This window comes from Barbus barbus, assembly GCF_936440315.1.
Source record: "Barbus barbus genome assembly, chromosome: 33".
NCBI classification, from domain to species: Eukaryota; Metazoa; Chordata; class Actinopteri; order Cypriniformes; family Cyprinidae; genus Barbus; species Barbus barbus.
In genome coordinates, this window is record NC_136761.1 from 28,998,625 (window position 1) to 29,013,226 (window position 14,602).

Here is a 14,602-nt window from a genome sequence, read left to right on the forward strand (position 1 = left end):
GAGATCTGATTGGTCAGAGAGATGAGAGACGTGCCGCTAGTGATCGGTTTCTGATTCTGAGATCACGAGTCAAAGTTTCATTTAATATCTGATCTGAGCTGATAAATGCAGAAGTCTGGCATTCTGTCAGTTCACATTCAATATCTTATGGTATATAGCCTATACACTACAATTCAAAGTGTTTTTTTGTTTTTGTTTTTTAAGAAATTAATACTTTTATTTATTAAGGATGCATTAAATTGATGAAAAGTGACAGTAAAGACATTAATAATGTTACAAAAGTTTAAATTAAATACTTTTTCCCATTCCATTCCATTTTCCAACATTCCATTCATCTGTGAATCCTGAGAAATAAAATGCATCACGGTGTCCACAAAAATATTGAGCAGCACAACTGTGTTCAACATTGATAATAATCAGAAATGTTTGTTGAGCAGTAAATCAGTATATTATTATGATTTCTGAAGATCATGTGACACTGAAGACTGGAGTAATGATGCTGGAAATACAGCTGCAGATCACAGAAATACATTACACTTTAACACATATTCACATAGAAAACAGATATTTTACATCATAATAATATTCCACTGTTTTTACTGTGTTTCTGATCAAATAAATGCATCCTTGGTGAACAGAAGAGACTTTATTTAGAAACAATAAAAATCTATTATACACTACAACAGTTCAGTAAATTTAAAGAAGTTAGAATGTGTAAGTATACTGTAAGTAGTGTGTGGTCCTCCAGCAGGAGTCGCTGTGTGTCCGTCTGTTTGTCATGGTGTGTGTGTGTGTGTGTGTGTGTGAGATGATTCTCTCACAGAATATAATTCATCCTGCACAATTACACACATTCACAACCAAACCAGCACAGAAAATGTGGAAATCTGTAAAAGAGTGCATCACACGCTACGTTCCTCAAGGTGTCCCCAGTCCTGCAGAGTTGAACTCACCTGTGACCGTCTAGAGATCATGGGTTTGAGTGAAACTCTGCAGGACAGAATGTGCTTCATGTTTACTGTGTGTGTGTTTCAGGGGTCTGATTGTGTGAGATGGAGGAAAAGACCAAACCGGAGGAAAAGCCACGCAAAGACAGCAGTGACCTCAAAACCCCACCTAAACAGGTGTGTGTGTGTGTGTGTGTGTGTGTGAGTGTGTGTGTGCGTGGTTTGATTTAGATTGCATTCCAACAACCTTGACATACTTTCCTTCTGTTCCTGAAACACTAAATATGTAATATAGATGATCCGTCCCTCATCTGTTCTCTCACAGCTCAGCAGAAACCGCAAGCCGGTCCCCACAGTGTCAAAAATTGCAGGTTTTTCTTGTGGAGACATTTGGTCCTTACAGTGTAACATAAACAAGTGCACAGACACACACACACACACACACACACACACACACAGACACACACACAGACACACACACAGACACACACACAGACACACACAGACACAGACACACACACAGACACAGACACACACAGACACAGACACACATACACACACACACACACACAGACACACACACACACACACAGACAGACACACACACACACACACACACACGTGCTGCAGTATCATCATGCGTGTTATTGATCTCACACAGGCCAAGGCCTCATGTTCTCGGCGTCATCCATTAAATTCTATTTTTACTCTGGTGAATCTTTCTTTAAAGAATATAAGTCATCATTCTTCCAGACAGTCGCTTGTTTACAGCTAGTTAAAGGGACAGTTCACCTCAAAATGAAAATCTGTCAGTTTTGTCAAACCCTTGCGTCCTTCCAAACTTTCTTTCTTCTGCTGAACACAAAAGAAGATATTTTGAAGAATGCTGGTAACCAAACGGTCGACGGTAGCCATTGACTTCCACAGTGTGGAAAAAAATGTTATGGAAGTGAATGGGAAAAGATGAAGATGGATACTCATGCAGGGTGAATAAATGATGACAGAATTTTCATTTTTGGACGAACTATCCAACAATAATCAACACTGCTGAATTATGTTTTGATTTTGCAAGTCAAAACAACATTAATTTTGCAACAACATATTTTCATATAGATTTTTCATCAGCATTTATTTATACACATTGAACATTTTTTAACATTAAAGGTCTTCGCACACTGCGTCCAAAATTCTGTCGAACATTTTCACACGTTAAAAATAAATACGACCTCACGTTGTGTCCATCACGGTTACACACTGCCTGCTTTTGTCTGTCATAACAAAATCAGATCAGGTTAAATTTTCTGCATTTTCACATCCTTATCAAACATTTTGATAGGAAAGGACGACGAATACGAAAAGAACAAAAAAAACATACAAATATTTTGCACTCAGTATGCAAGCACCTTAAAGCAACATTTTTTTCAGCCACATTTCAACAAGGTCGTCACGTGACGGCTTACTAGTCACTAATCACCAGTTCTGGTTTGACATAATGATTGAATCTGTGATCCAGAGGAGCTCTGTTATGAATATTCATAAAACGTTCAACCAGACTAATGCGGAAGCAGCGGATCCGTTAAATCCTGCGTGTCCCAGATGGACGTGGAGGTTCACCACTGTGTGTGTGTGTGTGTGTGTGTGTGTGAGAGAGAGAGATGATCCGCATTACGAGAACGTGAGACAGGTCCAGGTCATGTGATCATGTGACACATGCTCCTCAGCATGATCCACTCATGATCTCTGGAGATCCTGAGATCAGACACACTGACCACACACCGCTAAAAACACCAGCGTGACATCAGCCACCGATATACCCCCGTGTGTGTGTGTGTGTGTGTGTGTGACTAACGTGTGTTTCTCTTCCCATCAGCGTCTGACCGTCTGTCTGTTCAGCGCCGCGTTCTTCGGATCCATAGGATCGTCCTTCCTGTACGGATATAACCTGTCTGTGGTCAATGCTCCGGCCAGCGTAAGTCCAGCTCTGAGTGACACTGTGATGGAAACTAATAAAGATCACACACTTACACACACACACACTCACACTCTCTCTCACACACACACACACTCACACTCTCTCTCTCACACACACACACTCACACTCTCTCTCACACACACACACACACACACACAGATGATTGTAATGCAGTGCTTGAGGTAAAGCTGCCTGTTGGCAGTGACTCCCTGTGGCATGTTTGAGTTCAGAGATGCTCCAGCTGTGTTTGCTCTGACACACGTTTGCTTTGAACTCAGTGAGTGTCAACAATCCTCAGCCAATCAGAGCTCACCACCCTCTAAAACCAATCAAACCTCACCACCCACTACGCCATCTATCTATCTGTCTGTCTGTCTGTCTGTCTGTCTGTCTGTCTGTCTGTCTGTCTATCTGTCTATCTATCTATCTATCTATCTATCTATCTATCTATCTATCTATCTATCTGTCTATCTGTCTGTCTGTCTGTCTGTCTGTCTGTCTGTCTGTCTGTCTATTTTGTTTTGAAAAGCTTGTTATCTTTGCTGTTTACCTCACGTTACGCTATGGAGGCTTTCCTTAATTTTTTAATTATTATTATTTGATTCCTCAGTGTTTTCTAAACACTCTGTAATTGATTAGTCGGTATATAATACGGCATGTGATGTGTCCTATGTCATGCCCCGTCTTGTTCGTTCTTTGTTAATAAATGTTATGTACGCTAGTTTGTCTTTGTAACATACTGTTTTATTGTTGTGCTTTTTAATTAAGAATAACAATGAATCCATCTTTTGTTTTAGTCTTAAAAAGTGAAAGGTGTAGATATAACCAAAACAGACAATTATCTTTTCTTGTAAAGCGTGACACCAAGATCGTGAATTTGAAAGTGAAAGTGAAAGCAAAAAAAAGGAATTCCTGTTCACAAAATTTACATCACAAATAATGCTGATGAAAAAGAACTGGTTGAATGTTGAACACTTTTGTTGCCATATAACTATAAACTATGATAAAGGTTAATCTGCATGCATCGATTAGTCGTGTTAATAAATAAATAAATAAAACATTGCGACCAAATGATGTGCTCATGCTACCAACTGAGAAAGTTAGTCGCACAAGTGCCCTGTGTAGCATGAAGCATGTAGCATGTTGTGTGTGTGTGACGTGTGTAACGTGATGCGTGTTGTGTGACGTGTGAAGTGTTTAGCGTGACACATGTAGTGTGACGCGTGTAGTGTGACACATGTAGTGTGAAGTGTTTAGCGTGAAGTGTGTAGTGTATAGCGTGATGCGTGTAGTGTATAGCGTGACGTGTGTAGTGTGTCGCGTGTAGTGTGTAGTGTGACGCATGTAGTGTGTAGTGTGATGCATGTAGTGTGAAGTGTTTAGCGTGAAGTGTGTAGTGTAAAGCGTGACGCATGTAGTGTGTAGTGTGACGCGTGTAGTGTGTAGTGTGTAGTGTGACGCGTGTAGTGTGACGCATGTAGTGTGAAGTGTTTAGTGTGAAGTGTGTAGTGTAAAGCGTGACGCATGTAGTGTGTAGTGTGACACGTGTAGTGTGAAGTGTTTAGCGTGAAGTGTTTAGTGTGACGCATGTAGTGTGTAGCGTGACGCATGTAGTGTGTAGTGTGACGCGTGTAGTGTTTAGCGTGAACTGTGTAGTGTGTAGGGTGACGCGTGTAGTGTTTAGCGTGATGCATGTAGTGTGTAGTGTGACGCGTGTAGTGTATAGCGTGATGCATGTAGTGTGACGCGTGAAGTGTGTAGTGTATAGCGTGACGCATGTAGTGTGTAGTGTGACGCGTGTAGTGTTTAGCGTGAACTGTGTAGTGTGTAGGGTGACGCGTGTAGTGTATAGCGTGATGCATGTAGTGTGTAGTGTGACGCGTGTAGTGTATAGCGTGATGCATGTAGTGTGTAGTGTGACGCGTGTAGTGTATAGCGTGATGCATGTAGTGTGTAGTGTGACGCGTGTAGTGTATAGCGTGATGCATGTAGTGTGACGCGTGAAGTGTGTAGTGTGACGCGTGGTGTGTAGTGTGAACCGTGTAGTGTGTAGGGTGACGCGTGTAGTGTGTAGTGTACAGCGTGATGCATGTAGTGTATAGCGTGATGCGTGTAGTGTGTAGTGTGACGCATGTAGTGTGAAGTGTTTAGCGTGAAGTGTGTAGTGTGACGCATGTAGTGTGTAGTGTGACACGTGTAGTGTTTAGCGTGAACTGTGTAGTGTGTAGGGTGATGCGTGTAGTGTATAGCGTGATGCGTGTAGTGTGTAGTGTTTAGCGTGAAGTGTGTAGCGTGTAGTGTGTAGTGTGACGCGTGTAGTGTGTAGTGTGACGCGTGTAGTGTATAGCGTGATGCGTGTAGTGTGACGTGTGTAGTGTTTAGCGTGAAGTGTGTAGCGTGACCCGTGTAGTGTGTAGTGTGACGCATGTAGTGTGTAGTGTGACGCGTGTCGTGTGAAGTGTATAGCGTGATGCGTGTAGTGTGATGTGTGTAGTGTGATGTGTATAGTGTTTAGCGTGAAGTGTGTAGTGTGTAGGGTGATGCGTGTAGTGTATAGCGTGATGCGTGTAGTGTGTAGTGTTTAGCGTGAAGTGTGTAGCGTGTAGTGTGTAGTGTGACGCGTGTAGTGTGTAGTGTGACGCGTGTAGTGTATAGCGTGATGCGTGTAGTGTGACGTGTGTAGTGTTTAGCGTGAAGTGTGTAGCGTGACACGTGTAGTGTTTAGCGTGAACTGTGTAGTGTGTAGGGTGATGCGTGTAGTGTATAGCGTGATGCGTGTAGTGTGTAGTGTTTAGCGTGAAGTGTGTAGCGTGTAGTGTGTAGTGTGACGCGTGTAGTGTGTAGTGTGACGCGTGTAGTGTATAGCGTGATGCGTGTAGTGTGACGTGTGTAGTGTTTAGCGTGAAGTGTGTAGCGTGACCCGTGTAGTGTGACGCATGTAGTGTGTAGTGTGACGCGTGTCGTGTGAAGTGTATAGCGTGATGCGTGTAGTGTGATGCGTGTAGTGTTTAGCGTGAAGTGTGTAGTGTGAACCGTGTAGTGTGTGGTGTGACGCATGTAGTGTTTAGTGTGAAGTGTGTAGTGTGAACCGTGTAGTGTGTAGTGTGACGCATGTAGTGTGTAGTGTGATGTGTGTAGTGTGATGTGTGTAGTGTGTAGTGTTTAGCGTGAAGTGTGTAGTGTGAACCGTGTAGTTTGTGGTGTGACGCATGTAGTGTGTAGTGTGATGTGTGTAGTGTGACGCATGTAGTGTGTAGTGTGATGTGTGTAGTGTGATGTGTGTAGTGTGAACCGTGTAGTGTGTGGTGTGACGCATGTAGTGTGTAGTGTTTAGCGTGAAGTGTGTAGTGTGAACCGTGTAGTGTGTGGTGTGACGCATGTAGCGTGTGTCATGTAGCGTATAGCGTGTCAGAGGTCACGTGAGTGTCTTGTACACAGAGGTCATGTTGAACCGTCTGTCTCTCTCTCTGCAGTACATAAAGACATTCTTCAATAAGACGTGGATCGATCGCTATAATGAGCCCATTGGAGAAGGAACGGTCACTCTGCTCTGGTCCATCACGGTGTCCATCTTTGCCATCGGTGGTCTGGTGGGGGCGCTGACGGTCTCCTTCCTCATCAAAGCCTTGGGCAGGTGAGACTCCAGCACAGATTATACTTCAGCCAGATAATTACAGCAAAACAATTCAACACAGACAGACCGGTCTGGAGCTGCTTTACTTCCGTCGTGGTTTTGCTCTTCATTCATGTTTAGTTTTCACTGATGGTCAGACCTCTTCTGTGTGATCAGAACTATTACGTAAATATATGCAAATGATATGTAAATAAGGAAATGAGTAATTTTCATGTTGTGTGTGATGTTGAGCTTGTGTCGGTAGGTTATGGTTAGTCATTTCCTGCCACCTTAGGTGTACTTATAAGACATCTTAACTGGAGCAGAATCACATGCATCACATGGGTAGATTCGAGTCAGTCAGCAGCGGTGATCCGCTCTCGTTCAGGCAGAACATTGATATCTTCATGAGTTAATTTACAGTCAGTCGGTCTGATTTGGTTCTTGTTAACATTCGAACATCTGTCAGGTCATGTGATTGTGGCTGGACTGTATGTGTATTGAGACAGCGTTGATGTGTCGTGGTGTTTATGACTGCTGTGTGTTTGTTACACGTATGTTGTGCTGGGCTCATCAGAACGCTGGTCACACTGCATTAGGAGGTGACACACACACACACACACACACACTCTCTGAAGGGCGTTTAACAGGAAGCTGTTCCTGGATGGAGCCGTTTCAACACACATTATTTCCCAGGGGAAAATATTTATCTGCATCTGGACAGAAGATCAGCTGCAGCAGAAACGAGTGCAGTTTAGTTCTGATGATCAGTGCACACACTCCACATCCACAGCATTATACCTGTCTGTCTGTCTGTCTGTCTGTCTGTCTGCAGTAAAACCCCAGTGAAGCTGATTTTACCTGTAAATATTTTTGTTATTTGCTGTGGTTTCCCGTATGGCTGTCTGTCTTCCGTAGAGGAGTGGATGTTCAGCAGCTTTTTTTAATTGATTTTGGTCTGAACCTTTAACCACAGAGCATGTTTGTTTGTGAAAGTGAATAATTATCATTCTGAAGCTCCTCATCACTCATAAATCTCTCTGGAGTGAACATCAGTCTGGGTTTCAGAAAATCACCTCTGATTCTCTATAGCAGGATTTGAACCTGTAACCTCTGGCTCACCCCCTCACCCTGAACCGCTATATAACGTCTCATCGCACTGGAGGAGGAAATTCTCCCGTAAATGACACATGAGGCTTCACATGCATGTTTAATGTGTGCGAGCGAGAGTCTGTAGTGGATCTGATCAATGTGTATTGAGTGTTTTGACCCGTCAGTCACGACCTGAAGCTCATCTGACACTGAGATTCTGGGCTTTATTTGATTTATAGACGAACGTGATCGTGTTTTAACTAACACGCTTCCTAGTTTGTGTGTGTGTGTGTGTGTGTCACCCTGCAGTGTTTGTACTTCAGACATGAATGATTCCTCAGATCATGGAGAGTTTGCTGCTACTCCAGTAATTAGACACACACTGTTTTCACCTGCTGGACAAAGAAAACAGGTACATACAGAATAGTAATTACCTAGCAACCACCTACAGTACCCTAGCAACAGCATAGTAATGCCCTAGTAAACAGACAGCAAAATCACACACACACTTTCGTTCTCACACTCACTCACTCTCTCACACACTCTCACTCACACACACACACACACACACACACACACTCTCACAATTCAATTTAATTCAAATGAGCTTTATTGGCATGACTGTGTAACATATCACAATGTTGCCAAAGCAATAAGTATATTATACAAACACAGATTAATAAAAAAAAGGGGGGGAAAATAAACATACATACATGTCCAACTTATCACAATGAAAAGCGAAGAAAACATAAATAAAGAAATAGATTAAAAGAATACAGAGAGTTATTGTAAGGTAAAGAGGGTTCAGCCTTTGTCCCTGATTTGATGGCAGGAGGACACATACTGCGCTGCCAGGTGGATGCACTTTTCCTTCTCTCCCAATATATACCAGGGTTTCTCTGTGTTGCTCGTTTGCTGGAATTCAGGTGACACTAGCGCTATTTGTTTGAAATAGGCATCTCTGATGTGTTTATATTTGCTGCACTCTGTAAGGAAGTGCAGCTCGTCCTCTGAGTCCGTCTGTGCAGTGAGAACACAGTCTCTCTCTCTCACACACACACACACACACACACACACACACACACACACACACACACACACACTCTCTCTCTGTGCAGTGAGAACACAGTCTCTCTCTCTCACACACACACACACACACACACACACACTCTCTCTCTGTGCAGTGAGAACACAGTCTCTCTCTCACACACACACACACACACACACACACACACTCTCTCTCTGTGCAGTGAGAACACAGTCTCTCTCTCTCACACACACACACACACACACACACACACTCTCTGTGCAGTGAGAACACAGTCTCTCTCTCACACACACACACACACACACACACACTCTCTCTGTGCAGTGAGAACACAGTCTCTCTCACACACACACACACACACACACACTCTCTCTGTGCAGTGAGAACAGTCTCTCTCACACACACACACACACACACACACACTCTCTCTCTGTGCAGTGAGAACACAGTCTCTCTCACACACACACACACACACACACACACTCTCTCTGTGCAGTGAGAACACAGTCTCTCTCTCTCACACACACACACACACACACATTCTCTCTGTGCAGTGAGAACACAGTCTCTCTCTCACACACACTCTCTCTGTGCAGTGAGAACCCAGTCTCTCTCTCTCACACACACACACACACACACACACACACAGTCGGATCTCTCTGGCTCTCCAGCTCTGCTTGTGTCGGCCCGTCTCCACACTCAGACTGTGTTCACTCAGACGATACTTCATCAGCAGCTTTCTCTGAACAAGGTCTTTAATACTGCTCAGGTATGGCGCTAATTTATAATCAGCTTTTATACTGTGGAAGTAAGTTAATTTCTTTACTTGAGTTACTTTTTGTTGCCAATCATGAATGTATTCTTCCTCAGTGTTTCCCCTATAAATGTTTCCAGCAGCGGTGCTGTTACGTGCCGGAGGTTGTTACCAAGCCGCTCGCGGGGGGTCCGAGGGCATGCACCCCCGGAAGATTTTTTTTTTTTTAATAACTCCTTAAACCATGACTTCTGGCAAGTTTTGTGGATAGAAATGCACATTTTGAGACATACAAACTTGACATACCATCAACAGAAGGCATGATTATTGCAGCACGTACCTTGAACTGGTCACAAACAAGATTAGGACAGGATTATTCATGTTTTTCGTCAGACCAGGACAAGAGGACTGATCAAGTGCTGATGCCAGTTCGTGAATATAGATATTAAATAGAGTCGGGCTGAGGCTGCAGCCTTGAAGGACTCCTTTGGTCTGACTGAAATAATCAGTTCGTTTGTCATTGATTTTGACAGCATTTGTTCCCGTTCTATATGTCCTTTATGATATCATATGTCCTTCCTCCTATTCCACTTTGGATAAGTTTTAGGAAAAGTCCATTGTGTCATACCGAATCAAAGGCTTTTTGGAAATCAATGAAGCAGCCAAATATTTGTCCTGGTTTTGTCTGCTGAAGGTATTTCTGTATGAGTGTATGAGTGTGTAAATGTGATCTGATGTTCTCTGTTTTGGCATAAATCCAATCTGACAGTTGTTTAGAATTGTGCTCTTGAATGAACTGAAATAATCTGTCTTTAATAATAGAGCTGAATAGTTTTCCGAGGAGAATTGTTGGGGTCGTATTTCTCATCTTGTTTAAAAATTTGAGTTATTAGATTTTCTTTCCAATTTCAGGAAAGTGTCCTGATTTTATACGAGATTGAATATTTTCAGAATAGCATCTTTCAGTTTGGAGCTGCAGTGTTTCAGCATCTCATTAGATATTCCATCCAAGCCACAGGATTTTTTATTTTTCAGGGATTTAATTTGGCCTATTAGTTCATGTAATGCTATGGGTTTGTCTAAATGGTTTAGCTGCTCTCTTGTGGGGAATTCTAGGTCATGTGATCTGGAGGTCAGATGTTTTTGGGTAGCGGTTGGTTCATTTTGTGAATAGAGTTTTCTGAAATGTTCAGTCCAGATGTTTGGGTCGTGGATGGGAATGTGTTTAGCTGCTTTGAATTTATCTAAATTATTCCATAATTCCCAAAAATTTTGATCGACTGCCTCCTCAATCTTGTTAAGCTTTATTTTGATGTGATCAGCTTTTTTCTGTATTAGCAGTGACTTGTATATTTTAAGGGTTTGTTGATATGTGGCTCGTGTTTGTTGGTTTGCAGGGTGTCTGTGTTTTTTATTTGATAATGATCGAAATTCTTTTCTTATTTTTTGGCATTCTTTATCAAACCAACCAGTTTTAGCAGTTTCTTTTTTACATCTGTAATGTTTTCTTTTTCTCAGGGCTTTTCTGATCACTGTAGAAAAACTTATAATTAATTGTTCTGTTGCTAAATTGATTGTTTTCTTCTCTTCACCAAATGAAGTCAGTAGAAATGAGTCTATCATGTTCTCCACATGAGTGCTGTGGAGCACAGCTTCATATTGAGCAGGACTGTCTTTATTCCATATAAATTAGGAGCGGAGGTGGTACGGTGCTCTGAAGATGGCAGAAGATGCACTGACCTGTTCAGACTGAGGGCTATGTGACTGTGGTCTGATAACAGTAGCTGTGGCATCACTGTGAAGTAGTTGATTTTACTTTGGTCTAGATCTGTAATGGCGTAATCCACTGTGCTGCTGCAGATAGGAGCAGTAGGTGAGTCGACAGAGAATCAGCCTTTACTCTGCCGTTAACTATGTATAGACCAGGCTTTTGCAGAGCTGCAGGACCTGTTTTCCATGTCTGTTTACGGTGTTGTCATAATTCTGTTGTGCTTTAGTAAAGTGTTTTTGTTGGTACGTATGTGAACTATTAATATATTTATCTCTGAACTAATGTAGTCTGCTTCTCTCCCTGTTCTAGCGTTCAGATCCCCATTAACAGAACTGGGCCTATAGAGACTGAAGGTATATGATCTCTGACTGTAAGCTTGAGAAGAGGTCTTCATTGTAATAAGGCGACTCATGTGGGGGGATATATGTGGCACATAGGTACAGGTCCTCATCTAAACACAAACTCTCTTTAAGTTTTATCCAAATAAGTGTTTTTCCCTTTTTCACAGGCTGAATATACTGCCACAGGTGGTCTTTGAACCAAACGATGATTCCTCCTGAATCTCTTCTGTTTTTAACATTAGGCTGTTTGATTGATGCTATACGTAGCTCTCTGAGTCTGAACGACTACATGTCTCAAGTAATATAATTACATCTGAACTATATACAATATTAACAAAATCAGAGTTTGACATTTTCTCCCCAAAAGCTGAAGAGAACATCCCTTGAATGTTATAACATGTTAATTTAAACGATGGCATTGAGTATTATTGTAATTACCAGAATAATGTACGAGTTCATGACACAATCATGTAAATATATATAGATTAATCAATTAAAAAGATAATATAGAGAATATAGAGAAATACAGTGAGTGGATCCATTTTACAAATGTTACATTTTAAAAAATAAACAAATAAATAAGCAAAATAAATAAGTTAATAAATAAACAAACAAGTCATTAAGAAATAATGATCATTCTTGACTATAGACCCGTTGTGTGCTTAAGCTAATAGATTATCACATATAAGTTTCAGCATGTTGTTTAATCTGGATAAGGTCGCTGGAGTCTGATCTACAGAGGTGTAGCTGTCCGTCTGGCTGCTGGGAAGCTCAACTCTCTCCTCCTGGTCCAGATGTGTTTTCTGAGGGCTGTTCAGGGTTGATGCCTCTGGTTTTTGCAAACAGTCTCATGCCCTCTCGCTGGATGTGGATATGGTCGTAGAGATGCTGATGTGTGACTTGCTGATGGTTGGCTATGTGAACATTCGGTATTGGAGCACAGATGTTAGCTATCTCCACAATGATGATCCTTTGTGGTACGTCTCTGTGAGGTAGAAGGCTTGAGATGATGACTTTGGCTCTGGGGTAGTTCCTGCTAGCTGTTCTCACCGTGTTGGACAGAGATTTTGTGACGTCCACCTTTCTGATGCTGAGGTCGTTTGTTCCGCTGTGAATAATAATGTGTGACGGGGCACCTAACACACCCTCTTGCAGTAGTCTTAAAGCAGAGTGTGAGGTAGGACACCAGAACTTCATGGATCTCCCCGGAAACAGTCGTCTGGGGTCAAGATGGTGGCCGTTGGAGTCGCAGAGGATGACGATGTTGTCTTTTCTCTTCTGTTCTCTGCCATTGCTCGTGGATGATGATGTTGGAGTCGGTGGATGAATCTGAGTGCTGCTGCTGTCTTTCCTCTTGAGGTTCTGATGGGCTTGAGGAGACTGACGGGTTGCAGGAGTGAAGGAGCTCTGAGATTGTGTGCTGACACACCGCTGCTGTTGAGCTGAGTTTGTGAAGGCGCTGGGTGTTTGTGTGTGGTGTTGAGTTGTGGTTGTGGGGCTGCTGTGGGGTTGTGTGCTCACACACTGCTGCTGTTGTATTGTGTGCAGCTGTGTTCTGGTCTCCTCCAGCAGTCTCTCCAGTGTGTGGCCAGTTCCTCTCTCACCCTCCTCAGCTCCTGCCGCAGCTCTTGATTGTCCTCCTCCAGGTGTCTTACAGCAGAGCAGAGTTGTTGAAGTTGTTGCACACTGGTCACGTTCAGGAGCTGATGAAGGTTGTTGTTAGTTTCCTCTTTAAACTGGAAGAAGTCCTGCTCCAGCTCAGTGATGTTATCTCTCGAAGCCTTTATCTTGGGAGACGCAGGAGTGCTGGTGTGCCCATGTGTTCTTGAGCTGGGGTCAGTGATGGTATCTGAGGTTGTGGCGCCCTCATCTTCTGCCTGGCTCTTTACTCACTCTCTCTCACACACACACACTCTCTCACTCCCTCTCTCACACACACACACACACACACACACACACTCTCTCACTCCCTCTCTCGCACACACACACACACACACACACACACACACTCTCTCACTCCCTCTCTCGCACACACACACACACACATGACATCAGCTTTGGAGCGGACTGGAACAGCATGTGTGCAAAATAGCAGCATGTGATTTAGTCGACATGGACTGAAATCCCTGCGGAATGTTTGTAGTCCATGTTTAAATCCAGAGCTGTGAGAAACTCTGGATCTTATAGAGTTAACAGTGGGAACGCCACAGCTGAACCCAAGCGTGCGGATCAGTGGATCTGCTGACAGGTGACGGACACGACTGTAGCTCACAGACACAGAGCAGATTTACTGAGAGAAGCCACAGAACAACTGAACACACACTCATATAAACACACTCACTCTTATAAACACACACTCACACTCACTCATATAAACACACATCCTCACACACACTCATTTAACGATACACACTCATAAACACTCTCACTCATAAACACACACACATACACACACACTCATATACACACTCATATACACACACACACTCATATAAACACACTCACGCTCACACACACACTCATATAAACGCGCACACACACACACACACACAAACACACTCACTCATATAAACACACACACACTTACTCACTCACACTGGTGCTCACACACCCACTCATATAACCACGCACTCACAAACACACACACACACACACACACATACTCACTCATGTAAACACACACACACACTCACATGAACACAATCAGTCCTGCTGTATGTTCACATTAAACTCTCTTTTTATTCTACAAAACCAGAGAACAAACGTCTGGCCATTTGTTACATTTCAGAGCAGAGGTTCCTAAACGCTTTTACCTGCTCAAATACTGACTGAAAAATATTGAATCTCGCCCTGAGATTTAATATTAATATTTCAGTCATTTAACAGCTCATTCACATGTTCAGAATTCTCTGATGTTGGTTATTGATATATATTAATTTATAAAGGGGTAAAGGGGCAGTCCTGGCCTAGTGGATAGAGAGCTGGACTTGTAACCTGAAGGTTGTGGGTTCGAGTCTCAGGTCCGGCAGGGATTGTAGGTGAGGGAGTGAATAACCAACACTCT

At 42.8% G+C, this 14,602-nt stretch overlaps 1 protein-coding gene across 2 annotated transcripts in view; it reads left to right on the forward strand.

Annotated features, from left to right (window-relative positions):
* LOC306853398 (solute carrier family 2, facilitated glucose transporter member 9-like) overlaps positions 1–14,602 on the forward strand; it is a 42,771-nt gene that overhangs the window by 4,668 nt on the left and 23,501 nt on the right. For both annotated transcript variants that reach the window (XM_079390767.1, XM_079390768.1), the window contains exons 3-5: positions 1,036–1,124; positions 2,818–2,916; positions 6,393–6,553. In XM_079390767.1, the coding sequence (XP_079246893.1) occupies positions 1,053–1,124; positions 2,818–2,916; positions 6,393–6,553 (332 nt within the window). In that variant the 5' untranslated portion in view covers positions 1,036–1,052. The remainder of the gene's footprint in view (positions 1–1,035; positions 1,125–2,817; positions 2,917–6,392; positions 6,554–14,602) is intronic.